This window comes from Ranitomeya variabilis, chromosome 1, assembly GCF_051348905.1.
Source record: "Ranitomeya variabilis isolate aRanVar5 chromosome 1, aRanVar5.hap1, whole genome shotgun sequence".
NCBI classification, from domain to species: Eukaryota; Metazoa; Chordata; class Amphibia; order Anura; family Dendrobatidae; genus Ranitomeya; species Ranitomeya variabilis.
The window spans coordinates 79,675,482-79,701,192 of NC_135232.1; the positions used below are offsets into that span (position 1 = coordinate 79,675,482).

The window sequence follows — 25,711 nt, forward strand, 5'->3', positions numbered from 1 at the left end:
CCACCCACCCACAGGCCCAAATGCTAAACACCCACATTGCCAGATTTCTAGCCCTGGAAATGTTGCCGTTTTGACTTGTAGGAATTGAGTCTTTCCGCGACCTCTTGGCAGTGGTAGCCCCATGGTACTCGATTCCCAGCCTACACTATATTTCCTGGTGTGTCGTCCTTGCGTTACATAAGCACATGATACACAATATCAGCCGTGCTCAGGCCAATGCAGTCACAGGGAAGGTCCACCTAACCACAGACACATAGACAAGTTCTTCTGGCCAGGGAAGATACACTTCCCTGACCGCACACTGGCTGAACCTGGTGGAGTCTGGGACAGAGTCAGAGGGTGGAACATCACACATCTTACCCACACCAAGAATAGCAGGCCCAACTTACATCAGTATTCAGTCTCCTCGTATTCCACTCATTCCATGAGGGAGGGACCTCCCAAATGTAGGAGTGAGAACCCTCACAAATGTTAAAGGAAAAACTAAAGTCAAAACGTTCCATGTGAACATATGCTAAAGGGGAGGTATAATTTTGGGATTGAGATTTTTATTTAGCGTTATATACAGTTGTGCTCAAAATTTTACATACCCCGCAGAATCTTTGCTTTCTTGGCCTTTTTTTCAGAGAATATGAATAATAACACCAAAACTTTTTCTCCACTCATGGTTAGTGGTTGGGTGAAGCCATTTATTGTCAAACTACTGTGTTTTCTCTTTTTAAATCATAATGACAACCCAAAACATCCAAATGACCATGATCAAAAGTTCACATAATTCATTTCTTAATACCGTGTATTGCCCCCTCTAACATTATTATTTATTTATATAGCACCATTAATTCCATGGTGCTGTACATGAGAAAGGGGTTACATACAGGGTTATAAATATCGTTTACAGTAATCAAGTTTACAGTGACAGACTGGTACAGAGGGGAGAAGACCCTGTCCTTGCGGACTTACATTCTATGCGGTCAATGACAGCTTGAAGTGTTTTGTGGTAGTTGTGATGAGGTTCTTTATTTTCTCAGATGGTAAAGCTGCACACTCTTCCTGGCAAAAAGCCTCCAGTTCCTGTAAATTCCTGGGCTGTCTAGCATGAAGTGCGCGCTTGAGATCTTCCCAGAGTGGCTCAATGATATTGAGGTCAGGAGACTGAGATGGCCACTCCAGAACCTTCAGTTTGCTCTGCTGTAGCCAATGACAGGTCGACTTGGCCTTGTGTTTTCGGTTGTTGTCATCCTGGAACATCCAAGTACGTCCCATGCACAGCTTCTGGGCTGATGATTGCAAATTTGCCTCCAGCATTTGCTGATAACATGTTGCATTCATCTTTCCTTCAACTTTGACCAAGTTTCCTGTGCCTTTGTAGCTCACACATCCCCAAAATATCACAGATGCCCTTCCGTGCTTTACAATAGGAATGGTGTTCCTTTCACCATGGGCCTTGCTGACCTCTCTCCAAATGTAACGTTTATGGTTGAGGCCAAAAAGTTCAATTTTGTTTTCATCACTCCAAATTACCTTGTTCCAGACATTTTGAGGCTTCTTTCTGTGCTGTTTTGCATATTTTAGGAGAGATACTTTGTGGCATTTGTGCAGTAATTGCTTTCTTCTGGTGACTCAACCATGCAGCTCATTTTTCTTCAAGTGACTCCTTATTGTGCACCTTGAAACAGCCACACCGCTAGTTTTCAGAGAGTCCTGTATTTCAGCTATTATTTGTGGGTTTTTGTTTGCATCCCGAACAATTTTCCTGGCAATTGTGGACAAAATTTTTGTTGTCTACCTGACCGTGGTTTTGTTTGTACAGAGCCCCTGATTTTCCATTTGTTAATCACAGTTTGAATGCTGCTAACTGGCATAATCAATTCCTTGGATATCTTTTTGTATCCTTTTCCTGTTTTATACAGTTCAACTACCTTTTCCCGTAGATCCATTGACAATTGTTTAGCCTTCCCCATGACTCACAATCCAGAAATGTCAGTGGCTGGATGAAAGATGCAAGAGTCTGTCTGGATCCCAGAAACTCACTCAGCTTTTATGCACACACACTGATTACAAGCAAACAGGTCACGTTACCTTTAGTAGCCATTCAAACCCAATGGTTTCTACTTCTATGCATCAGGCCAAAATCACCAGGGCATGTGAACTCTTGATCAGGGTCATTTGGATGTTTTGGCTTGTCATTATGATTTAAAAAGAGAAAACACAGTAGTTTGACAATAAATGGCTTCACCCAACCACTAACCATGAGTGGAGAAAAAGATCATTCATATTTTCAGAAAAAAAGACCAAGAAAGCAAAAATTCTGCTGGGGTGTGTAAACTTTTGAGCACAACTGTACATATAATTATGAAGGAAATAATGTTTCTTAGCATTTTTCCCTTTAAAAAAATGTAGGTTTGGTAGGTCTTTTTAAAAGTCCATAAAACCGGGGCAATAGTCTGACATTATTCCCAGATACAATATGTGAGTCAGAAAGGCATGCAAGCATCTTCTCCATGCTGTTCCCATTTAGTTTTAACTCTTTCCCATCCAGTTCAGCTTTTTTCCCATTCCTCTTTGTTGGGTCCAGCAGAAAAATAGTCGGCTTTCCCATTGACTAGCATTGGTTTTGTTATAAGGTACGAGTACACGGATATTAGAAATTGTTAGGGCCGATTTTGCCAAATCCAATATTTGACTATTCGATTATTCGATCAGCACTAATAGTGAACGGCTTATATGGTTACCAGTGTCAGAAAGGTGGGTTTGCATCCTAGGTCATGGGTCTTCCAGCAGGGCAATGACCCAAAACATACTTCAAGAAGCCCCCAGGAATTGATGGGAATACAGTGCTAGAGATTTCTGAAGTGGTTAGGAATGAGTCCGGATCTAAATCCCATTAAACACCAGTGTTGAGATCTTAACTTTGCTGTTGGGAGACGGCACCTTCAAATATGAGAGACCTGGAGCAGTTTGCAATAGAAGAAAGGTCCAAAATTCCAGTTGAGAAGTGTAAGAAGCTTGGTGATGGTTATAGGAAGAGATTGATTGCAGTTATTTATTCCAAAGGGTGTGCAATAAAATATTAAGTTGAGAATGCCAACACTTTTAGCTGACCCATTTTCTGGGTTTTGTGTGAAATTATGTCCAATTTGCCTTTTTTCTGTTTTTTTCTGTCATTTTAATACACACAAAGGATATAAACGTGTATAATAAAACATGTGTAATTGCAATAATTTTCTGGGAGAAATACTTCATTTTCTGGAACAATTTCAAGGGTACCAACATTTTGGCCATGAATGTATGTTAGACATGTACACGTATATGAAATCATTATGCACAAGAGAATTAAAAGATTAATTTTGGAGGTAAAAATTACCTTATATAATAAAAATGCTAAAAAAAAATAAAAAATCATTACTTATGTTTTTCCAGTGTTAAATAATAGGAATGTAATATGTGTGCCATAGAAGAGAAATAAGGAAATTGGTAGTAAATAAAGAAATACAACAATTTAGTTACTTTAAAATACAGCAGTTGCTTCACAAGTAACCCAGCACACCACAAAGCATGGAGAGCGGTAGATTCGAGCCTAGAATTATGTGGCTTTATTCCTTACATTACTTGACTCCAGGGGCATACATAGAAATCAAGGGGCCCCATAGCAGAACTTTTAATTAGCGCACCTCTCCACAACACAAAAATTCCTTTCCCAGGGCATCGTCTACCTCCACCTGATCCTATTGAAGTGGATGGGCAAGAACATTACACAGTTGAAAAGATCCTGGACTCACGATAATTCAGAAAAAAAGTTGCAGTAATAAAGAGGCAAAAAGGTGCAGCCCCGAAGAGCTCCTTACTTTGCAGTCTCCTGCTAATTAAAATCACATGTGCCAAATAATAATAATAATCTTTATTTATATAGCGCCAACATATTCCGCAGTGCTTTACAGTTTAACAGTTTCAAACACAACAGTCATAGGTAACAACGTCAACAATACAGTAATAAAGCAAAATAAGATGATCCTGCTCATCCGTCCGCCTCCATAGAGCAGACACCCAGCCCGGTCTGAGGAGGCTGGGGCACACATGGTACTATTCCTTCTTAATACAGGAATGACTATGGTGTGCAGAGCACTGACAGTGGAAATCCCCTTAAAGCAGGGACAATCCGCAGAGAACATTACTGCCACATGGAGGAGGGCTGAACAGCACGTCAATTTCTATAGTATTGTTCTCCCTACGGATTTCACCGCTTTTTAAGAACAGAGCTGAAAACCCAACCAACCCCGTCACTGCAGAGGCAAAATGCACAAACTCTGTGACAAGCGGATGCGCCACTATCAGCCAGGCTGTGCTGCGGCAACTACTAGTCTGCGCCTGCGCGTGTCACTCTGACGTCACTTCCTGCACGTGGTGATACAGCCGCTGTGTGGGCGGAGCCAGACGTCAGTGACCGCGTTCTGTCATTGATCAGTTTCCTGTCAGGTGACTCTCAGCTGTCCACTCACAACACTCTGTGGAAGGTCGCGTCCTTGGTTGCCGGGGCACAAGATGGCGGGCCGCAAGATGTTCGGGAAGCTGCGGCACAATGCAGACTTACCGGCCGCCCTGCTGCTCCCCCCGGAGCCTCCCGCCGCCGTCCCTTCTCTGTACCCGCCGGTTGTGGCCTCAATGACCGCTAAGAGCAAAGCGTCCAGGCGGCGGCGCATAGAGGGGCACTACAGCCGGGTGCATGCGCAGACCGACATCGCCGCCAAGCTGAAGCTGATCTCCGGCCTGCAGCGGCTGAAGTATGTGGTGTACCCGCAGACACTGGCGGTGGGCGCCGACCGCTGGTACCAGCACTTCACCAAGACGGCGTACGTGAGGGGGCTCCCGGGGCAGAGCGAGGGGGCGGCCGGGCTGGGGGAGCAGGAGATGTCCGGCCTGAAGTCTGCGCTGTGCGAGGCCCTGCTGCAGCACCTCTACTACACCACTAAGGGGCGCAGCTTCCTGTACCGCAGCCAGGAGCTGTCCGCTGCACCCTTCCTGACCAGCGCCGTGTCCATCCTCAGCAGCTGCTGCGCCCGGTACAACCCGGCCCTGACCCGCTGCAGCCTGGGTGAGTGCTGCCAGCATGGCGCCGGCATAGGCCCTATAGGTGTGGGGTCTCGGTTCTGCCTCCTGCACCTCTCTAGGGTATCACATGCTGGGATGGGGGGGATAGAGGAGTCCTGCACCTCCCCAACATATCCCACTGGGGGGGTTAGAGGAGTCCTGCACCTCCCCGATGTATCCCATTGTGGGGGGTTAGAGGAGTCCTGCACCTCCCCGATGTATCCCATTGTGGGGGGTTAGAGGAGCCCTGCACCTCCCCGATGTATCCCATTGTGGGGGGGTTAGAGGAGTCCTGCACCTCCCCAACATATCCCATTGTGAGGGGTTAGACGAGCCCTGCACCTCCCCGATGTATCCCATTGTGGGGGGTTAGACGAGTCCTGCACCTCCCCGATGTATCCCATTGTGGGGGGTTAGAGGAGCCCTGCACCTCCCGATGTATCCCATGGTGGGGGGTTAGAGGAGCCCTGCACCTCCCCGATGTATCCCATTGTGGGGGGGTTAGAGGAGTCCTGCACCTCCCCGATGTATCCCATTGTGGGGGGGTTAGAGGAGTCCTGCACCTCCCCAACATATCCCATTGTGAGGGGTTAGACGAGCCCTGCACCTCCCCGATGTATCCCATTGTGGGGGGTTAGACGAGTCCTGCACCTCCCCGATGTATCCCATTGTGGGGGGTTAGAGGAGCCCTGCACCTCCCGATGTATCCCATGGTGGGGGGTTAGAGGAGCCCTGCACCTCCCCGATGTATCCCATTGTGGGGGGGTTAGAGGAGCCCTGCACCTCCCCAACATATCCCATTGTGGGGGGGTTAGAGGAGTCCTGCACCTCCCCGATGTATCCCATTGTGGGGGGTTAGAGGAGCCCTGCACCTCCCGATGTATCCCATGGTGGGGGGTTAGAGGAGCCCTGCACCTCCCCGATGTATCCCATTGTGGGGGAGTTAGAGGAGTCCTGCACCTCCCCGATGTATCCCATTGTGGGGGGGTTAGAGGAGTCCTGCACCTCCCCAACATATCCCATTGTGAGGGGTTAGACGAGCCCTGCACCTCCCCGATGTATCCCATTGTGGGGGGTTAGACGAGTCCTGCACCTCCCCGATGTATCCCATTGTGGGGGGTTAGAGGAGCCCTGCACCTCCCGATGTATCCCATGGTGGGGGGTTAGAGGAGCCCTGCACCTCCCCGATGTATCCCATTGTGGGGGGGTTAGAGGAGTCCTGCACCTCCCCGATGTATCCCATTGTGGGGGGGTTAGAGGAGTCCTGCACCTCCCCAACATATCCCATTGTGAGGGGTTAGACGAGCCCTGCACCTCCCCGATGTATCCCATTGTGGGGGGTTAGACGAGTCCTGCACCTCCCCGATGTATCCCATTGTGGGGGGTTAGAGGAGCCCTGCACCTCCCGATGTATCCCATGGTGGGGGGTTAGAGGAGCCCTGCACCTCCCCGATGTATCCCATTGTGGGGGGTTAGAGGAGCCCTGCACCTCCCCGATGTATCCCATTGTGGGGGGTTAGAGGAGCCCTGCACCTCCCTAACATATCCCATTGTGGGGGGTTAGAGGAGTCCTGCACCTCCCAGACGTATCCACTTGTGGGGGGTTAGAGGAGTCCTGCACCTTCCTCGATGCTGAGATTTGAAGAGCCCTGTATGACTGGAGATTGAGCATGGCTCCATTCATTCTCGGCAGGACCGCTGGGGATTGAGCACCTGGCACTGGCCGTAGCTCCGGTAGTACAATGGACAGGGGATACCTTCCAAACTTGGATCAATCCAGTCCCCGTTATTAAAGATTAATTCCAAAGTTTGTGTGGCTAAAAATGCAGCTTGACCCGCCATAAACCAGCCCTCATATCTGGATGATAGTTGTGGTCTGCACGTGTGGAAGCGGCTGCCTGTAATATCCGGGCACTCGCTGTGTAGTTGCGGCATATTATACCTCCCGCCCGTCACTCGCGGCCTCAGGATACTCCTTAATCATGTTGCCATTTTTTCACTTACAGATGTGAAGCCGCAGGTGAACTTTTATTGGCTGCGTGGCGAGACCAAGGTTCCTCGGGGCCACAGGAAAGGTTGTATAGACCCACTCAGATTTCAAGTGGATGATGCCCCACTTGTGCAAATCAGAGTGCCCGAACCACTTAAAGAAGTAAGTCTTATTGGGTAGTGAGAAGTTGTATGGTTTCTGTATCAATAAATTGATATACTGCTTATTGCTGCCGTTTAACTCCTTCCTGACAAATGAAGGATTTATTCATGTTCTACAGCACAGCGCCATATGCTGTGTAGTGGCCACTTTTGGGTACTGCGGGTCAGCGTTTTGTTGAAGTGAATAAGATCTTAGCTGCAATACCAAAGAAGGGCCACTGGGAGGCGGCGTGCAGAGCTGTGCTGTTCCAGCTCTATACGTAGTGGGTATGCTGATTATCAGACATTCACTGGTCTAATATTGATGACCTAGCCTTATCCCATCAGTCATGGAGGCCCCTTTTAAAACTCTTGAACATAATAATGGTACATTAATAATTATTACCATTCTTTCCCTTTTTTTTCCAGTTTGTTCCTTTAGACTTCGTTGTAGCTGAAGAGGTTCCTGTTGTTTCATACGAGCCAAGCCGGTTACCGCTGTTCCAGAGACAGTATGATAACAATATATTCATAGGTAAGTCACAGTAGAAAAAGAACCTTTTTAAAGAGAACATGTCACCAGTTTTGTGACATAGCAGCTACAAATATCACCTTATTCAACATCTGCTATGCATTCCCTAAATCCTTATAGAACCCCTTACTCCCCCCTTGTATGCTCCTGAAAACCGTTTTAATTTCTCCCGCACTGTATGGTAATCTCCTCAGTCCGGTCTGATGACGTGGTTTTGGACCTCTCCATCTCTCCCATCGTGGACGAAACCACGCACATCAGACAGGACTTAGAAGATCACCATACAGCGTGGGAGAAATTAAAAAGGTTTTTGGGAGCATACAAGGGGGGGAGTAAGGGGTTCTATAAGGATTTAGGGAATGCATAGCAGATGTTAAATAAGGTGATATTTTTAGCTATTTCACAAAATTGATGATCGGTTCCCTTTTTAAAGAGTTTCTATGGAAATAACAGTAAAACTATAGAAAATTCCTAAAAGCTTAACTAGCAGATCTAAATAACTTTCTCTAGGGAGGTGATCGGTATTGAACTGAAGTGTCTGTTGTCTTGGCACAATGACAGATACCTATCCTTAATGTTGGTAGAACAGGTGCCTGTGAGCATGTGTAGTAGGAATCTCCACTGCGGGGACCAGGAGATCATAAGCCATGTGCTATCACATTATCTCCAGGTCACAGCAGCTGCTCTTACTTCAGTAGCCTGGTATCTTCAGTATTAGATCAGATGGGATGGATAGCAGTGTGAGCAGCCTCTTCTTACCTCAGCACTTCTGATATCTCCAGTATTAGATCAGATGGGGTGGACAGCAGTGTGAGCAGCCTCTTCTTACCTCAGCACTTCTAATATCTACAGTATTAGATCAGATGGGGTGGACAGCAGTGTGAACAGCCTCTTCTTACCACAGGACCTCTGTATCTCCAGGATTAGATCAGATGGGGTGGACAGCAATGTGAGCAGCCTCTTCTTTCCTCAGCTTTCCTGGTATCTACGCAAAATTTAAATGTCAGGCGGTGCACGTGTACCACCTCCTATCACCTCCCCCTGCAACACGCTGATGGGTTTTTATGACTTCTGGTGAAGTTCCCTGTTAGAGAAATCTTGGTCCTCCTCTGAAGCTCAGCTATAAGGTGAACTCCAAGGGGATGGCAATTTACACTATTTCCTGTGATGTAGAATTGCAGTATACACAATTGTGTGAAAGTGTTTGCCCCCTTCCTGATTTCCTATTCTTTTGCATGTTTGTCACACCTAAGTGTTTTAGATCACCAAACAGATTTAAATATTAGACAAAGATAACACAAGTAATCACAGAATGCAGTTTATAAATGCAGTCCTTTATTAACCCTTTCACGACATGCGCCGTACTAGTACTGCGCATGTCGTGTCTCCCCCTTTGATGTGCGCTCCGGCGCTGAGCCCACATCAAAGTCGCGACATGTCAGCTGTTTTGGACAGCTGACATGTGCGCGCAATAGCGGCGGGTGAAATCGCTATTCACCCACCGCTATTAACCTGTTAAATGCCGCTGTCAAACGCAGACAGCGGCATTTAATTACCGCATCCGGCCGGGCGGCCGGATATGACGTCATCGCCGACCCCCGTCACATGATCGGGGGTCGGCGATGCGTCAGGAAGGTAACCATAGAGGTCCTTGAGACCTCTATGGTTACTGATCCTCGGTAGCTGTGAGCGCCACCCTGTGGTCGGCGCTCACAGCACACCTGCAATTCTGCTATATAGCAGCGATCTGATGATTGCTGTTATGTAGCAGAGCCAATCGGGCTGTGCCTGCTTCTAGCCTCCCATGGAGGCTAATGAAGCATGGCAAAAGTGAAAAAAAAAAGTTTTTAAAAATGTGAAAAAAATAGTAAAAATATGAAAGTTTAAATCACCCCCCTTTCGCCCCATCCTAAATAAAACAATACAAAAAACCCCAAACCTACACATATTTGGTATCGCCGCGTTCAGAGTCGCCCGATCTATCAATTTAAAAAAAGCATTAACCTGATCGCTAAACAGCGTAGCGAGAAAAAAATCCGAAACGCCAGAATTAAGTTTTTTTGGTCACCGCGACATTGCGTTAAAATGCAATAACGGGCGATCAAAAGAACGTGTCTGTGCCAAAATGGTATAATTAAAAACATCAGCTCGGCACGCAAAAAATAAGCCCTCACCCGACCCCATATCACGAAAATTGGAGACGCTACGGGTATCGGAAAACGGCACTTTTTTTTTTTTTTTAAGCAAAGTTTGGAATTTTTTTTCACCACTTGGATAAAAAATAACCTAGTCATGTTAGGTGTCTATGAACTCGTAATGACCTAGAGAAGTTTTAGCATTCAGTGAACCTAGCAAAAAAAAACAAACAAAAAACAAGTGTGGGACTGCACTTTTTTTGCAATTTCACCGCACTTGGAATTTGTTTCCCGTTTTCTAGTACACGACATGGTAAAACCAATGATGTCGTTCAAAAGTACAACTCGTCCTGCAAAAAATAAGCCCTCACATGGCCATATTGACGGAAAAATAAAAAAGTTATGGCTCTGGGAAGGAGGGGAGCGAAAAATGAAAACACAAAAACGAAAAAGGGCCTCGTCTTGAAGGGGTTAAGGGAAAGATAAATCCAAACCTACAGGGCCCTGTGTGTAAAAGTGATTGTCCCTCCCCCGTATGTTCCTTAAAACCTAAATGAACTGTGGTTTATCACATCTTTGGAAAGCAGAGTTCAAATTCCCTAGCCACACGCAGACCTAATTACTGCCACACCTGTTCTCAATGAAGAAATCACTTAAATAGGACCTGCTTCACAAAGTGAAGTGGACTAAAGTCTTGACATGCCGCTACCCAAAGAAATTCTAGAATATATAAGACACAACGTAATAGAGTTATCGGTCTGGAAAAGGTTATAAAGCCGTTTCTACAGTGCCTTGTGAAAGTATTCGGCTCCCTGGAACTTTTCAACCTTCTCCCACATATGCTTCAAACATAAAGATACCAAATGTAAATTTTTGGTGAAGAATCAACAACAAGTGGAACACAATTGTGAAGTTGAACGAAATTTATTGGTTATTTTAAATTTTTTGTGGAAATTCAAAAACTGAAAAGTGGGGCGTGCAATATTATTCGGCCCCTTTACTTTCAGTAAACTCACTCCAGAAGTTCATTGTGGATCTCTGAATGATCCAATGTTGTCCTAAATGTCTATGATGATAAATATAATCCACCTGTGTGTAATCAAGTCTCCGTATAAATGCAGCTGCTCTGAGATAGTCTCAGGGTTCTGTTTGAAGCACAGAGAGCATCATGAAGACCAAGGAACACAACAGGCAGGTCCGTGATACTGTTGTGGAGAAGTTTAAAGCCGGATTTGGATACAAAATGATTTCCAAAACTTTAAACATCCCAAGGAGCACTGTGCAAGCGATCATATTGAAATGGAAGGAGTATCATACCACTGCAAATCTAAAAAGACCCGGCCGTCCCTCTAAACTTTCATCTCAAACAAGGAGAAGACTGATCAGAGATGCAGCCAAGAGGCCCATGATCACTCCGGATGAACTGCAGAGATCTACAGCTGAGGTGGGACAGTCTGTCCATAGGACAACAATCAGTCGTACACTGCACAAATCTGGCCTTTATGGAAGAGTGGGAAGAAGAAAGCCATTTCTCAAAGATATTAATAAAAAGTGTTGTTTAAAGTTTGCAACAAGCCACCTGGGAGACACACCAAACATGTGGAAGAAGGTGCTCTGGTCAGATGAAACCAAAATTGAACTTTTTGGTGACAATGCCAAACGATATGTTTGGCGTAAAGGCAACAAAGCTCATCACCCTGAACACACCATCCCCACTGTCAAACATGGTGGTGGCAGCATCATGGTTTGGGCCTGCTTTTCTTCAGCAGGGACAGGGAAGATGGTTAAAATTGATGGGAGGCTGGATGGAGCCAAATACAGGACCATTCTTGAAGAAAACCTGTTGGGAGTCTGCAAAAGACCTGAGACTGGGATGGAGATTTGTCTTCCAACAAGACAATGATCCCAAACTTAAAGCAAAATCTACAATGGAATGGTTCACAAATAAACGTATCCAGGTGTTAGAATGGCCAAGTCAAAGTCCAGACCTCAATCCAATCGAGAATCTGTGGAAAAAGCTGAAAACTGCTGTTCACAAATGATCTCCATCAAATCTCACTGAGCTCGAGCTGTTTGCCAAGGAAGAATGGGCAAGAATTTCAGTCTCTCGATGTACAAAACTGATAGAGACATACCCCAAGCGACCTGCAGCTGTAATCACCGCAAAAGGTGGAGCAACAAAGTATTAAGCTAAAGGGGCCGAATAATATTGCACGCCCCACTTTCAGTTGTTAAATTTCCACAAAATTTTAAAATAAGCAATAAATTTCGTTCAACTTCACAATTGTGTTCCACTTGTTGTTGATTCTTCACCAAAATTATACATTTGGTATCTTTGTTTTGAAGCATGATATGTGGGAAAAAGTTGAAAAGTTCCAGGGATCCGAATACTTTCGCAAGGCACTATCAAGCTTTGGTACTCCAGCCATCCACAGTGAGATCCATTATCCACAAATGGCAAAAACATGGAACAGTGGTGAACCTTCCCAAGCGTGTTTGGCCGACCAAAATTGCCCCGAGAGAGCGGCGATGAATCATCGAAGAGGTCTCAAAAGACCCCACAACAACTTCCAAAGAACTGCAGGCTGCACTTGTCTCAGTTAAGGTCAGTGTTCATGACTCCACCATAAGAAAGAGACGGGACAAAATGGCCTGAATAGCAGAGTTCCAAGATAAAAACCACTGCTGAGCTATAGGAACATATAAAGGCTTGTCTCAGTTTTGTCGGAAAACATCTTAGTAACAGCCAATACTTTTGGACGAATATAATGTGGACTGGCAAAACAAAAGTTAAACTTTTTGGAAGTATATGTCAAATTACATCTGACGTAGCAGTAAAACAGCATTTCAGAAAAGGAAAATCAAACAGTAAATTATGTGATGATGTCTATATAAGAAATTTGAGGGCACTCACCGGTCTTCTTAGAAAATCCTTTATTGATAAAATCTAATACATGCGTTCATGGCCGGAGTCGACAGAGCCGAAGCTCATGTGAGCAGGGGGGATCACAGACGACGGCCGTTTCGCGCTTGTGCCTGCGCTTCTACGGTGACCCCGTAGAAGCGCAGGCACAAGCGCGAAACGGCCGTCGTCTGTGATCCCCCCTGCTCACATGAGCTTCGGCTCTGTCGACTCCGGCCATGAACGCATGTATTAGATTTTATCAATAAAGGATTTTCTAAGAAGACCGGTGAGTGCCCTCAAATTTCTTATATAGACATTATGAACAGTTGTTGTTTCCAGAGGAGCACCCGAAGTCTGGATTTATAGGTTGTCTGACCCATTAAGACATATCAAAGGCACCGGTGTCAAAGTCTGAAGCGCCTCTTGCAGTCAGTGCCGTCTTTTTTTCTTTTTTTCTTTTTTTCTATATTGGTTTACTAAATTATGTGATGGTCTGGGGCTGTTTTGCTGCTTCAGGACCAAGAAGACTTGCTGTGCTAAATAGAACCATGAGTTCTGCTGCCTGCTAGTGATGAGTAAGTGTGCTCGTTACTCGGGTTTTCCGGGCATGCTTGGGTGTTCTCCTAGTATCTTGGGCATGCCATAGATTTTGTGTCCCTGCAGCCACATGATTTGCGGCTGCTAGACATTCTGAATACATGTGGGGATTCCCTAACAAACAGGCAATCCCTGCATGTGTTCAGGTTGTCTAACAGTTGCAAATCATGCAGCTGCAGAGACAAAAGCATAATCTACAAGCATGCCCTAAATACTCGGTGAACACCCGAGCATGCTCGGAAAACTTGAGTAACGAGAACACTTATTCATCACTACTGCCTACCCAAAAATCCTGAAGAATGTCCAGCCATCTGTTCATGACCTCAAGCTGAAGTGCACTTGGGTTTTGCAGAAGAACAATGATCTCAAAACACAGCTGCAAGTCCACCTCTGAATGGCTTAAGAAAGACAAAATTGAGACTTTGGAGTGGCCTAGTCAAAGTCCAAACCTTGATACGATTGAGATGCTGTGACATGCCCTTAAAAAGGCGGTTCATGCTTGGAAACCCTTTAATGTGCCTGAGCGTTGTAAAAGACTTGTTTGGATTTCTTTTTCCATTAATAATAAAGACCTTCATTTATAAACTGCATTTTGTGTTTACTTATCTTTTGTCGAATATATAAATTTGTTTGGTGATCTGAAACATTTAAGTGTGACAAACATGCAAAAGAATAGGAAATCGGGAAGGGGGCAAACAATTTTCATACAACTGTGGTATAAGCCAGTGTTTCCCAAACTCCAGCCCTCACAGCCCCCTACAGATCATGTTTTCTGCATTTTATTAATATTGCTCAAGTGATAAAATGTACTTTCAAGGCATGTGAAATTGATACAGATTCTCATTTGTGCAATTCTAAGAAAATCCTGGAAGCACGTGTTGTTGGGTGTGACGACGGGGTTTGGGAAACGCTGATATAAGCAATCGGACAAATACAGGTAGTGTGTGGTGTGGTGTTGTCTTTTATTTATTTTTATTTTTTTGTACATATGAATTACCCTCTCACACTACTAAAAAAAAATAAGCAGTATTTCAGAAATGTCTCATCCCAAAAAAAATACAAAACTAATTAACCTGACTGGTAAACGTAATGAGAATCACCAGAATTTGTTTTTTTATTTTCAGTCGTCTTATCCCCCCCCCCCCCCCCCCCCCAAAACAAAAAAAAAAGCTAAAAATGTCACATGAACCCAAATATTGTAAAAATGAAAACTGCAGCTCAACAAACAAAAAACAACTTCTCACCGAGCTCCAGTGACAGAAAGGAAAAACGTTACGGGTCTTGGAAAATGGTAACACAAGCCAAAGTTTAATTCTATTTTTATTATTAACATACTTCAGATTTTAAATGGTTTAATAGAGGCTCTATGGACTGTTATGAATAATAGAGCCGATTACATTGCTGTAATTACACTCAACTTTTGTTACAAGTGCACATGATGGGACTTCAGTGCACCTTTAGCATGGCAAGGAGCTCAGTGCACTGATCATGTGACACGGGCACCGATGGGTGAGGTTTGTGACGGTTTCTGGCGCGAGAATGTTAAATTTCACTGTCCGAGATTGACAGCGGCATTTAACTTGTTAACCCCAACCTCATGCTGACTTCCGTTTTACATTGCAAAAACCTGCTGACAGATTCCTTTTTTTTTTTTTTTTTTTTTTTACGGTGTTTTCACATTGCGCTTTTCACCACATCCGTAGTTCCTGTTGGGGTTTACGCCCCCTTGTATTCGGGCGTATGCACCAACGGAGCCATAGACTGTAATGGAGCGAACGTTTAGCGGCATACTGGAGGCACACTCAGACCTAGTGTGATTTCACATTACTAAGGGAACTGCTATACCAAGACAGGTTATCAAACTTGGCTTTATTCCGTTTGGGGGGGAAAAAGATCTTATTACAATGTAGAAATATGAGGAGACAGTGCAGACACATTTCTAATTATCTTTTTATAGTTACGTTCAGCTTTTTTGTTTGTTTGTTTTTTTTGTTCTCCATGTACGAGAAAAACGGTCCTAGTTTCTATAGTGATTTTGTTCAGATCTTTATCATTTTGGACTGCATTTCACAAGTTTTTTTTTTTTTTTTTATTTCCTTGGATGAGAAAAAAAAATTTTCAGCACTTAGATGGCATCCAAATGGAGCCCTAAGGCCGGCAATAGTGAGAGGAAGGTTTAATAATCATAGATGCAGATTCTTTCCTGTTAGAGCTGTGAGATTGTGGAACTCTCTGCCACATGATGATGTAATGGCTGATTCACTAATGTACGATCGGGGTCTGGATACCTTTCTTGAAAACTATAATCTTACAGGTTCTGAGCACTGGATTCTGTGATGGGACAATGATCCGGGGATCTAGTGTGATTGCCGTATGTGGAGTCAGGAGCCAATTGTTTCCCTAATATGGGGCAATTGGCATCTGGCCCACGGGGTTTTTGTCTTCCTCTGGGTCAGCATGTTGGGTGATAGATCGATCTCGAATGACTAAAGTCTACCTTAACCCCTTAACGACCGCCGATACGCCTTTTAACGGCGGCCGCTAAGGGTACTTAAACCACAGCGCCGTTAATTAACGGCGCTGTGGAAAAAGTGAATAGCGCCCCCCAGAGTCGGGTTTTCTCTGGGGTCTCGGTTGCCGAGGGTAGCCGAGACCCCAGAGAACATGATTCGAGGGGTTTTTACCGACCCCCGAGTTGCGATCGCCGGTAATTAACCGTTTACCGGCGGTCGCAACAAAAAAAAAAAAACGCGATTTGCCGTTTAATTTCTCTGTCCTCCGATGTGATCGCACATCGGAGGACAGAGAAATGTGGTCCCCGATGGCCCCCAATAGCCCCCCAATACTTACCTACCTCCCCCGGTGCTCCTCGTGTCTCCCCATGGGCGCCGCCATCTTTTTTCCGGGAAAAAATGGCGGGCGCACGCGCAGTGCGCCCGCCGCCCGGCACCCGGATGTTCTTTGGGGTCTCGGCTGCCGGGGGTAGCCGAGACCCCAAAGAACATGATCGGGGTTGGTTTGCACCGACCCCTGCTTTGCGATCGCCGGTAATTAACAGTTTACCGGCGACCGCAAAAAAAAAAGCGATCAGTTAGTTCTCTGTCCTCTGATGTGATCACACATCAGAGGACAGAGAAATAGGGGGATTCGGGGACCCTATCATACTCACCCGGGGTCCCTGGGTCCTCTTCTGTCTTCTCCTGCCAGCCGGCTTTTTCATCATGGCGGGCGCATGCGCAGTGCGCCCGCCATCTGCTGCCATCTGCCGGCCGGCAGGAGAAGACAAGTTGGGGCTAAAATTAGGGTTAGGGTTAGAGTTAGGGTTAGAGTTAGAGTTAGGGTTAGAGTTAGGGTTAGAGTTAGGGTTAGAGTTAGGGTTAGGGTTAGAGTTAGGGTTAGGGTTGGGGCTAAATTTAGGGTTAGGGCTAGGGTTAGGGTTAGGCTACTTTCACACTAGCGTTTTTTGGCTTCCGTCGCAATGCGTCGTTGGAGAAAAAACGCATCCTGCAAAAGTGCTTGCAGGATGCGTTTTTTCTCCATTGGCTTGCATTAGCGACGCATTGCGACGGATTGCCACATGTCGCATCCATCGTGCGACGGATGCGTCGTGCTTCGGCGGACCGTCGACACAAAAAAAAACTACATGTAACTTTTTTGTGCGACGTGTCCGCCATTTCCGACCGCGCATGCGTGGCCGGAACTCCGCCTCCCCGCACCTCACAATGGGGCAGCGGATGCGTTGAAAAAACAGCATCCGCTGCACCCGTTGTGCGGCGCTTACAACGCTGGCCTCGGTACGTCGGCCCGACACACTGCGATGGGCCGAGTACGACGCTAGTGTGAAAGTAGCCTTAGGCTTCTTTCACACTTGCGTCGGTACGGGGCGGTCGCAATGCGTCGGCCCGATGTACCGACGCACGTTGTGAAAATTGTGCACAACGTGGGCAGCGGATGCAGTTTTTCAACGCATCCGCTGCCCAGTCTATGTCCTGGGGAGGAGGGGGCAGAGTTACGGCCACGCATCCGCGGAAATGGCGGACGCGACGTACAAAAAAAAGGTTACATTGAACTTTTTTTGTGACGACGGGGGCTAAAGTTATGGTTAGGGTTGGGGCTAAAGTTAGGGTTGGGGCTAAAGTTAGGGTTAGAGTTGGGATTAGGGTTAGGGTTTGGATTAGGGTTGGGATTAGTGTTACGTTTGGGATTAGGGTTGGGATTAGGGTTAGGGTTGGGATTAGGGTTAGGGGTGTGTTGGATTTAGGGTTTTGATTAGGGTTATGGTTAGGGTTGAGATTAGGGCTGTTTTGGGGTTAGGGTTGTGATTATCGTTAGGGTTGTGATTAGGATTATGGATCAGGTTGAGATTATGGTTAGGGCTGTGTTGGGGTTAGGGTTGGAGTTAGAATTGGGGGGTTTCCACTGTTTAGGTACATCAGGGGGTCTCCAAACACGACAGCCAATTTTGCGCTAAAAAAGTCAAATGGTACTCCCTCCCTTCTGAGCTCTGCCGTGCGCCCAAACAGTGGTTTACCCCCACATATGGGGCATCAGCGTACTCGGGATAAATTGGACAACAACTTTTGGGGTCCAATTTCTCCTGTTACCCTTGTGAAAATAAAAACTTGGGGGCTAAAAATCTTTTTTGTTGGAAAAAAATATATTTTTTTATTTTCACTACTCTGCATTATAAATTTCTGTGAAGCACTTGAGCTTTCAAAGTTCTCACCACATATCTAGATAAGTTCCTTAGGGGGTCTAGTTTCCAAAATTTGGTCACTTGTGGGGGTTTCTACTGTTTAGGTACATTAGGGGTCTGCAAACGCAACATAACGCCCGCAGACAATTCTATCAAAGTCTGCATTCCAAAATGGCGCTCCTTCCCTTCCGAGCTCTGCCGTGCGCCCAAACAGTGGTTTACCCCCACATATGGGGTACCAGCATACTCAGGACAAATTGGACAACAACTTTTGGGGTCCAATTTCTCTTGTTACCCTTGTGAAAATAAAAATTTGGGGGCTAAAAAAATCTTTTTTGTGGGAAAAAAAATATTTTTTATTTTCACTACTCTGCATTATAAACTTCTGTGAAGCACTTGGGCATTCAAGGTTCTCCCCACATATCTAGATAAGTTCCTTGGGGGGTCTATTTTCCAAAATGGGGTCACTTGTGGGGGGTTTCCACTGTTTAGGCACATTAGGGGCTCTCCAAACGCGACATGGCGTCCGATCTCAATTCCAGCCAATTCTGCATTGAAACAGTCAAACGGTGCTCCTTCACTTCCAAGCTCTGCGGTGCGCCCAAACAGTGGTTTACCTCCACATATGGGGTATCGGCGTACTCAGGAAAAATTGCACAACAAAATTTGTGGTTAAATTTCTGTTTTTACACTTGTGAAAATTAAAAAAAATGGTTCTGCAGTAAAATGTTTGCAAAAAAAAGTAAAATGTTAATTTTTTTCTTCCACATTGTTTTAGTTCCTGTGAAGTACGTAAAGGGTTAATAAACTTCTTGAATGTGGTTTTGAGCAGCTTGAGGGGTGCAGTTTTTAGAATGGTGTCACACTTGGTTATTTTCTATCATATAGACCCCTCAAAATCACTTCAAAGGTGATGTGGTCCCTAAAAAAAACATGGTGTTGTAAAAATGAGAAATTGCTGGTCAACTTTTAACCCTTATAACTCCCTAACAAAAAAAAAAAATTGTTTCCAAAATTGTGCTGATGTAAAGTAGACATGTGAGAAATGTTATTTATTAACTATTTTTTGTGACATATCTCTCTGATTTAAGGGCATAAAAATACAAAGTTTGAAAATTGCAAAATTTTAAAAATTTTCGCCATATTTCCATTTTTTTCATAAATAATCGCAAGTAATATCGAAGAAATGTTACCACTAACTTGAAGTACAACATGTCACGAAAAAACAATCTCAGAATCAGCGGGATCCGATAAAGCGTTCCAGAGTTATAACCTCATAAAGTGACACTGGTCAGAATTGTAAAAATTGGCTCGGTCATTAAGTACCAAATTGGCTCTGTCACTAAGGGGTTAAATATTGTGAAACTAAACTGCTGCGCTTGGTAGAAAATCGTGTAACTTATGTGTACACTTTTTTTTCTTATTAGCAGTGGTAAAGGTAAAACATTTTATTTAACCTTTATGTTAAATCTACTTACTATTGTAACATATGTAATATTACATTTTCACACATCCCTATGGAAAAATTGAAACACCTGTGGGATAAAAATACTCGCTATACCCCCCAGATGAATGCCTTGAGGGGTCTAATGGGCTCTTGTTGTTGGATTTTTCTGCTGTTCTGGCACTTGGGGTCTCTGCAAATGGCACCCTCAAACTATTCCAGCCATATGTGTGCTAAAAAAATATTAAATAATGCTCATTCCTTTTCAACTCTGCCGTGAAACACAAGTTCACCTTAAGGAGAAATGTAGTTACGAATTGTGGGGTCTTTTTCCTACAGTAGCCCTTGTCAGAAATGCAATTGGGGATGAAACATTTTGGAGGAGTGTGGTTTGTTTGTTTTTTTTTTTTTTGTTTTTTTTTATTATTTATTTATTCTATATATTTTTTGTTATAACTGCCCAAAGTTTTGAATTGTGAAGCACCTGTGGGCTCAAAATGCTCAACAGCCTTGGAGATATTTCTTGAGGGGTATAGGTTCTAAAATGGAGTCACTTGTGGGGAGGTTTTTGCAGTTTTGGCTTCTCAGGGACTCTATAAATGTGACCTGGTGTCCACTAGCTGATTCTCTCCCGTCTAAGTGAGCACATCTGATTTTTACGGATACATTGACATTCTGTAACATTATCTCTAAATGGTCTTGTAAGTGATTAATTGCTGCTGTAAAATAGTGGATTGTATGTGGACTGCACACACATTATGTGAGAAAAAGTCTTATTTTTATAGATGAGACTGTCCGATTTATTTATTTATTTTTTTCCCTCGTGAATCTTCCCCTTAGGCTGCTTTCACACTAGCGTCGGTATGGGCTCGTCGCAGTGCGTCGGGCTGACATTTCGACGCATGCTGTGAAAATAATGCCCGACGTGGGCAGCGGAAGCAGTCTTACGATGCTTCCGCTGCCCCATTGTAAGGTCCGGGGAGGAGGGGGCGGCGTTTCAGCCACGCATGCGCGGTCGAAAATAGCGGACTCGACGCACAAAAAAAGTTACGTGTTACTTTTTTGTGCCGGCGGTGCGCCAAAACACGACGCAACCGTCGCACGACGGTTGCGACGTGTGGCAATGTAAGTCTATGGGGAAAAAACGCATCCTGCAGACAACTTTGCAGGATGCGTTTTTTCTCCTGAACGACGCATTGCAATGTATTGCAAACAACGCTAGTGTGCAAGTAGCCTTACTGTGCAGTTGACTCTGAGCTGGTGAATAGCTGCTGTGATGCAGCACAGGATTTCTATAATAAACATAAATTGTATCAAGCTAAATGTAACTAGAAATGTCTGAATCACTAGGCAGAAGACTCCTGGCAGATTTGAAAAATTTGGTCTGGTCAGGATCACCAGAACTGGCTGTGGTGGGAAGGTGTTCACGAAAAATAGGGAGGACAAAATGATGATAAATGTAACGTCAGAACATATTAGGGTTTCACAATTCTATATTCATATTATAGGAAAGCGATGAGCAAAGTAAACAAGTACCAGATTACAGTTTAGTTTCCCTTCAAGTAACAATCATAAGAATTAAATTCCAAGGCATATGCACCCGAAATAATGAGTGTGAAGATTACAACTCTTCCCACAGTTAAGACCCATCCTGATGCACGAATGACTACTATTAGTCCTGTAATGTCTAAATAATGATCTCTCTCTCTCTTCTCTCTCTCTCTCTTCTCTCTCTCTCTTCTCTCTCTCTCTCGCGCTCTCTCTCTCTCTCTCTCTCTCTCTCTCTCTCTCTCTCTCTCTCTCTCTCTCTCTCTCTCTCTCTCTCTCTCTCTCTCTCTCTCTCTCTCTCTCTCTCTCTCTCTCTCTCTCTCTCTCTCTCATTGCGCACACTTGCATCAATCGAATAGGGGGCGCATACATGCGGTCACATGCCGACCAGACTGTATCCAGCCTCACCCAACGCATACTTGTGGTCACATGACAGCATGCTGTTGGCACCAGAGTATCCTTGCAGCGCACTATTTAAGGATTCACAAGTCTGCTGTCACATATTGACTAACGATGTGTAGTTTTAAACTGGACAACCCCTTTAAAATATCAAAATGAGTTGGTCTGGAATGGGTTAATAGCCTCAACCTCCAGTCCTCTTATCTTTTGTGTGTGTTGCTGCTATTATAGCATTGGAAAAGCAAATGGGCCCAGCAAGGGAATCATCAGTGTATATGGAACCTTACTAATTCTTCACCTAGAAAGCGTTCTTGGCTGTGGATCCGGACTAACTTTCTGCTCTATCCTTTCTAGGTTCCAAGTTAGATGACCCTTGTAGCTTTGGCCACACTCAGTTTCACCTTGTGGCAGACAAATTCAAGAGGGAGAGGCTACAAAAGCTGAGCCGAGGAGACCATGTAGAAGTATTCCTGCGAGCAAATGCCATAGCAAGCCTTTTTGCCTGGACGGGAGCTCAGGCCATGTACCAAGGTGCGTTGTACGAGTGAGTGCATTAGTTTAAAGCAGGATATGCCCTAAATGTGTGATGGAGGTAGATCTCGCCTCTGAGTCCTGCATCATCTCCGGATTGGTGCCAAGACTTGCACTGCTGAGTATGTAGGTGACTACACACCTGAGCTGCTTCCTCTGACTTCTATGGGAATTCTGAAAACTGTTATACATATATATTTTCTTTAATTCTGGCCTTTTTATCAGTTATTGTCCGGCCTTAGCATACAACTTTTCAGTTACTGTGTCTGCAGACTTGTGAATCCTCATATAGCGTGCACTGCTCACTGTGAGGATTCTCCAGCAGTGGACGCGTGACCACAGTTATGCGTTTTGCATACATGCGGTGACGTGTCTGATCTCGGGCAATACAATTGCATTGAGCGAGACTGCGCACTTCTAGTCTAATTGTGGGCGGAAGTATGAAAATCGAATACCTGCAGTCACATAACCATCTGCTGCTCCCAGCATTGAAGAATTCTCAGTGTGCAAGTTTGCGGTTACATAGTGACTTGTAGCCTAATGCCGGACAAGCCCTTTAAAGTTTTATGAGTGGATCTCATTGGGCCCCAAACCCTAAGGACTCACACTGGCAAGTAGCATCCGATGATTCTCTCATGCAAAAGAAACGGATGCTATATGCGAATGACTCTCTGCTCAAGCTCTGCTGCGAGCATGATCAGTGTCATTGTACTGTGGTCTGATTCTCAAATGCAAAAGAATCGGATCACGGGTGCTGAAAAGATAGAAAACTTAATTTCTCCATTCTGTGAGTCGTTGTATATCTGACTGCACTCGGCTGATATTCGACTGCACTCTGAAGTTTTGCATGCACACATAGACTTGTATGGGTGCGTGCCATCCTATTTACGCTGAAATTGTAGTGTAGAAAACGCTAAATACTAGTCTGCACTACTCCATAGTATACAGTGGCTTACAAAAGTAATCACTCCCCTTGGCATTTTTCCTGTTTTGTTACCTAACAACCTGGAATTTCCTTTTTTTTTATTATTATTATTATTATTATTATTTATTTGTGTTTGCATAAGTTCATGTAAAGAACATGCCTACATTTGTAAACATTTGTTTTTCCTTTTTGTATTGTGAAGCTAATAGGACAACATAACTTGAAACTTCAGTGTGCTTAACTGTTCACCCCCCCTAAAGTGAGTGCTTTGTAGAGCCTCGTTTTGCTGCAATTACAGTTGCATGTCACTTTGGATAAGTCTCTATGATCTTTCCACTTTTCACTGGGATTTTTGCCCATTCCTCAAAGCAAAACTACTCCAGCTCATTCAAATTGGATGGTTTCCTCTGGTAAAAAGCAATCTTCAAGTCTGAGCAGATTATCAATTGGATTGAGATCTGGGCTTTCATTATGCCACTCCAGAACATTTACATGTTTACCCTTTAACCACTCGAGGGTTGCTTTTGCAGTATGCTTTGGGTCATTGTCTTATTGGAATGTGATCCTCAGTCCCAGCCTCAAATCAATAAACAGATTTTTCTCAACAAAATTCCTGTATTTCACACCATCCATTTTCCCTTTGACTAGGAACATTTTCTCTGTCCCTGCTGCCGAAAAACATCCCCCACAACATGATGTTTCCACCACCATGTTTCACTGTGAGAATGGTGTTCTTGGGGTGATGAGCTGTGTTGGTTTGGGTCAGACATACCTTTTACCTTTGTGGCCAAAAAAGTAAAATTTTGGTCTCCTCTGAGCACAGCACCTTTCTCCATACATTTGCGGCGTCTCCCACATATCTTTTGGCAAACTCTAAACGAGCTTTACAATTTTTGTGTGTACTGCTTATTGTGGTTTTAAGGACAGATACTCCAGTCTCTGCTTGGGAACTCTGCAGCTCATTCAGGGTCATTCTTTGGTCTCTGTGCTGCCTCTCTGATTAATGCCCTCTTGTCTGGGCTTAGAGTTTTGGTGGGCAGCTCTCTTGGCAGGGGCATTGTGGTACCGTGTTCTTTGTCTGATAATGGATTTCATGATGCCCTGTGGGATCATCAGAGATTGGGATATTTTTTTTATAACCCAACGCTGACTTATCTTTCTCAATAACTTTGTCCCTGACTTGTTTGGTGATCTCCTTAGTCTTCACGGTGTTTGGTGAGTGGTGCCTCTTACCTAATGGTGTTGCCGCCTCTGTGGCTTGTCATAAAAGGTAAAGTGTGTGTGTGTGTGTGTGTGTGTGTGTGTGTGTGTGTGTGTGTGTATACTAACAGACATGGAACACCTAAATTGCACACAGGTGGGCTTCCTGTTACTGAGACTGAAGATGATTTATTGCACCAGAAAGTACTAATGCATCACACATATATCCGATTAAAAAATATTTAGGCACAGGTTGTACTGTAACACAATAGGTAAAAAGCCAAGAGGGGTGGGAGGTTTTGATGTGTGAATATTTTCACAAGCCGCTGTGACATTAGAGCGAGTGCTATCGGAGTTGTACGCTGGCTACTCGCCACTAGCAGTGAGTGGCAGTATGTTGGCTTTGTGTTATCTATGTAGGCCCAGCCGCACACAGATGTGGGGTGACCGGTCTGATGCCTCGTTACTGAGCTGTCCTCCATGAAACGTGCACAGTGCCTCTGGCAATGACTGTGCCGCAGTGCAGACCTAATAAAAACTGCCTAGTGCCACCGGCTTATGTTTTGTGCTCCTAATTCTTTCCCTTTTATTCTCCGGCAGGCTTCTGGAGTCAGGCAGATGTCACGCGGCCTTTTGTCTCACAAGGTGTTATTTCTGACGGGAGGCATTTTTCATTTTTCTGCTACCAGCTGAATACTTTGGCTCTGGCCGTGGATGCAGACAAAGACCCAAATCGTAAGAACATTTGTTGGGGAACGGAAAGCGCTCCTCTTTATGAAACGGTGGAAAAAGACGACATCAAAGGATTTAATGATGATGTGTTTAGACAGCTAGTTCGCTTTTTCCTCAACTCGCCGGCGTAGCTCCATGGCCTCAAAGAAAAGAATAAACTTTCTTAGCTATTTCATATGTACATATATATATTTCAGAAATTGCTTCCTTGCAGTCCAGGAAATAAAATGAATTCTCAGATTTTTACCATGTTATGATTGTTTGTTTTTGATGCAAGAAAGCTAATGTTTTTTTTCTGTAATGTTTGAGAGTTTGTGATTATACTTTGAGTAGTAAGGCGAATCTTTCACCAGACAGACCCTGTTTCCAGCGATTTATCACTTACTGAGCTTCCTGCTGTCGTTTTGATGAAATTCCTTAATCTGCTGCAGATCTAGCAGTTCTCTGAATGCTGAGCTCTGTATAACCCCGCCCACAGCACTGATTGGTAGCTGTCTGCCCATGCACAGTGTACACAACTACCAATCAGTGGTGTGGGCGGGGTTATACAGAGCTCATGAATAGTGAGGACTACATGGCAGAAGGGTTACTAGTCCCCTAGTAATAATGTCCTTCTGATAACACACTGATCTTGTATAAACTACAAGCAGCCCAGTAAGTGACACATCACTGTAATTGGGGTCTCTGTCTCTACATTATGCTACATCTGATTAGCTGGCAAAAAATTGGTGACACATTTCCTTTTAAAATGTCCTTTTTGTTAAAATAGTAACATTTCTCCAAAAAATGATGTACCACTTGATTGTCCTTCGGTTGATCAGCTATTGATGGGATAGACCGAGAGGAGGATGA

The 25,711-nt window shown here is 44.5% G+C and overlaps 1 protein-coding gene across 1 annotated transcript; it reads left to right on the top strand.

Annotated features, from left to right (window-relative positions):
• Positions 1 to 4,444: 4,444 nt before the first annotated feature.
• On the top strand, positions 4,445 to 25,105 carry MRPS30 (mitochondrial ribosomal protein S30). The gene is made up of 5 exons (XM_077285376.1): positions 4,445 to 5,089; positions 7,092 to 7,237; positions 7,645 to 7,750; positions 21,826 to 22,002; positions 24,728 to 25,105. Exons 1-5 carry the CDS (start codon positions 4,540 to 4,542, stop codon positions 24,988 to 24,990), a joined length of 1,242 nt encoding a protein of 413 aa, XP_077141491.1. The 5' UTR covers positions 4,445 to 4,539; the 3' UTR covers positions 24,991 to 25,105.
• Positions 25,106 to 25,711: the final 606 nt, after the last annotated feature.

What these genes read in the sequence shown, in the direction of transcription:
- MRPS30 (XM_077285376.1), top strand. Translation starts at nt 4,540, where the DNA reads ATGGCGGGCCGCAAGATGTTCGGGAAGCTGCGGCACAATGCAGACTTA. An exon ending in CCTGACCCGCTGCAGCCTGG is followed by an intron (nt 5,090 to 7,091) that starts GTGAGTGCTGCC and finishes TTTCACTTACAG; the next exon opens with ATGTGAAGCCGCAGGTGAAC. An exon ending in TGATAACAATATATTCATAG is followed by an intron (nt 7,751 to 21,825) that starts GTAAGTCACAGT and finishes TATCCTTTCTAG; the next exon opens with GTTCCAAGTTAGATGACCCT.